Raw genomic sequence first — 1,003 nt, 5'->3', positions numbered from 1 at the left:
CACGGCACGACGTTGTGACTATAAGTAAGTCTCGCGCGGCGCGCCGCGGCTTAATGCCGTTGCCGCGTTCGTGGCGCCAAGAGGAGGGCCCATTGGCGACGATAAGCCTCCTTCGTGTCCGGCACGAACGAGAAAAAGAAAGAGAGAAAAAACGGAGATAGATACACAGCAGTCAGCTTTCACCCGCGTTTCAGCAGTGAATATATATACCCCGTCGGGGTGTGGATCGGAACAGTGTAGATAATACGTAGCTGTCAGTCGTATCCGGCCAGTGTCAGTCTAGAGTTAGTGTCGGCGAACAGAGTGACCGAGTGTCGTTCGCGAGCCACTCAATAACACCTATCGGAAAGATAAACTTTCAACCCTTAAACGTTATCATTCGGAACTCGATGAGATCTGTTTCGTACGTTCTTTCTCACTTGCTATTCTACATAACTTATCCATGTTTTTTTTTTAATTCCATTTAAGTTCGAATCACCACCGAATCGAGGTTTATGGTCGAAACAACTTTTTAATCCTCTTACAAACGTACTCTTTGCTTCTACTTCAAGTGGATAATCCTTTTATTACCAAGTGATTGTAAAATTACTTGTGTCCTGTGATTCGCGTATTCTATTATTCGATAGTAATAGAAATCGGTGCAAGTGTCAGACATAGAGAGTAGTGACAAAGACAGAGAGGGAACGGTGAACCGAGAAGCAGTGGAAGGTGATTGATATCCAGGGGATACGCATGGTCCGTCCGGACCGGGGAAGATCACCTCTGTCGACGAGCACGGACCTTTCTACTGGCCCGTTTGGATGGTGATCAGCACGGAAGCGTTTTAACGTTCAAACAACCATGTCGGGGCTGCTTTACACGCTTTTAGGGTTGGCGGCTAGCTCGAGCCTTCATTGCGCTGTTCGCCGCGAGATAAGCCCGTGCACCTGCCGACAGGAAGCGTTCTCCAGCACCGTTATCAACCCGGCGCAGGCTGCTGTAGCTGCTGTAGCCGCCGCGGCTG

The 1,003-nt window shown here is 49.3% G+C and overlaps 1 protein-coding gene across 1 annotated transcript in view; it reads left to right on the top strand.

Annotated features, from left to right (window-relative positions):
* The first annotated feature begins 21 nt into the window (after positions 1 to 21).
* The window catches only part of LOC100740295 (insulin-like growth factor-binding protein complex acid labile subunit), a 15,636-nt gene continuing 14,654 nt past the window's right edge, over positions 22 to 1,003 (top strand). Inside the window, exon 1 of the mRNA XM_012386880.3 lies at positions 22 to 988. Coding sequence (XP_012242303.1) covers positions 841 to 988 — 148 coding nt within the window. The 5' untranslated portion in view covers positions 22 to 840. The remainder of the gene's footprint in view (positions 989 to 1,003) is intronic.

The sequence above is a fragment of the Bombus impatiens genome, unplaced genomic scaffold (assembly GCF_000188095.3).
Source record: "Bombus impatiens unplaced genomic scaffold, BIMP_2.2 scf_0418, whole genome shotgun sequence".
In the NCBI taxonomy this organism is placed as follows: domain Eukaryota; kingdom Metazoa; phylum Arthropoda; class Insecta; order Hymenoptera; family Apidae; genus Bombus; species Bombus impatiens.
Note: the sequence above shows the minus strand (reverse complement) of the source record. Positions and strands in the feature narration are given on the sequence as shown.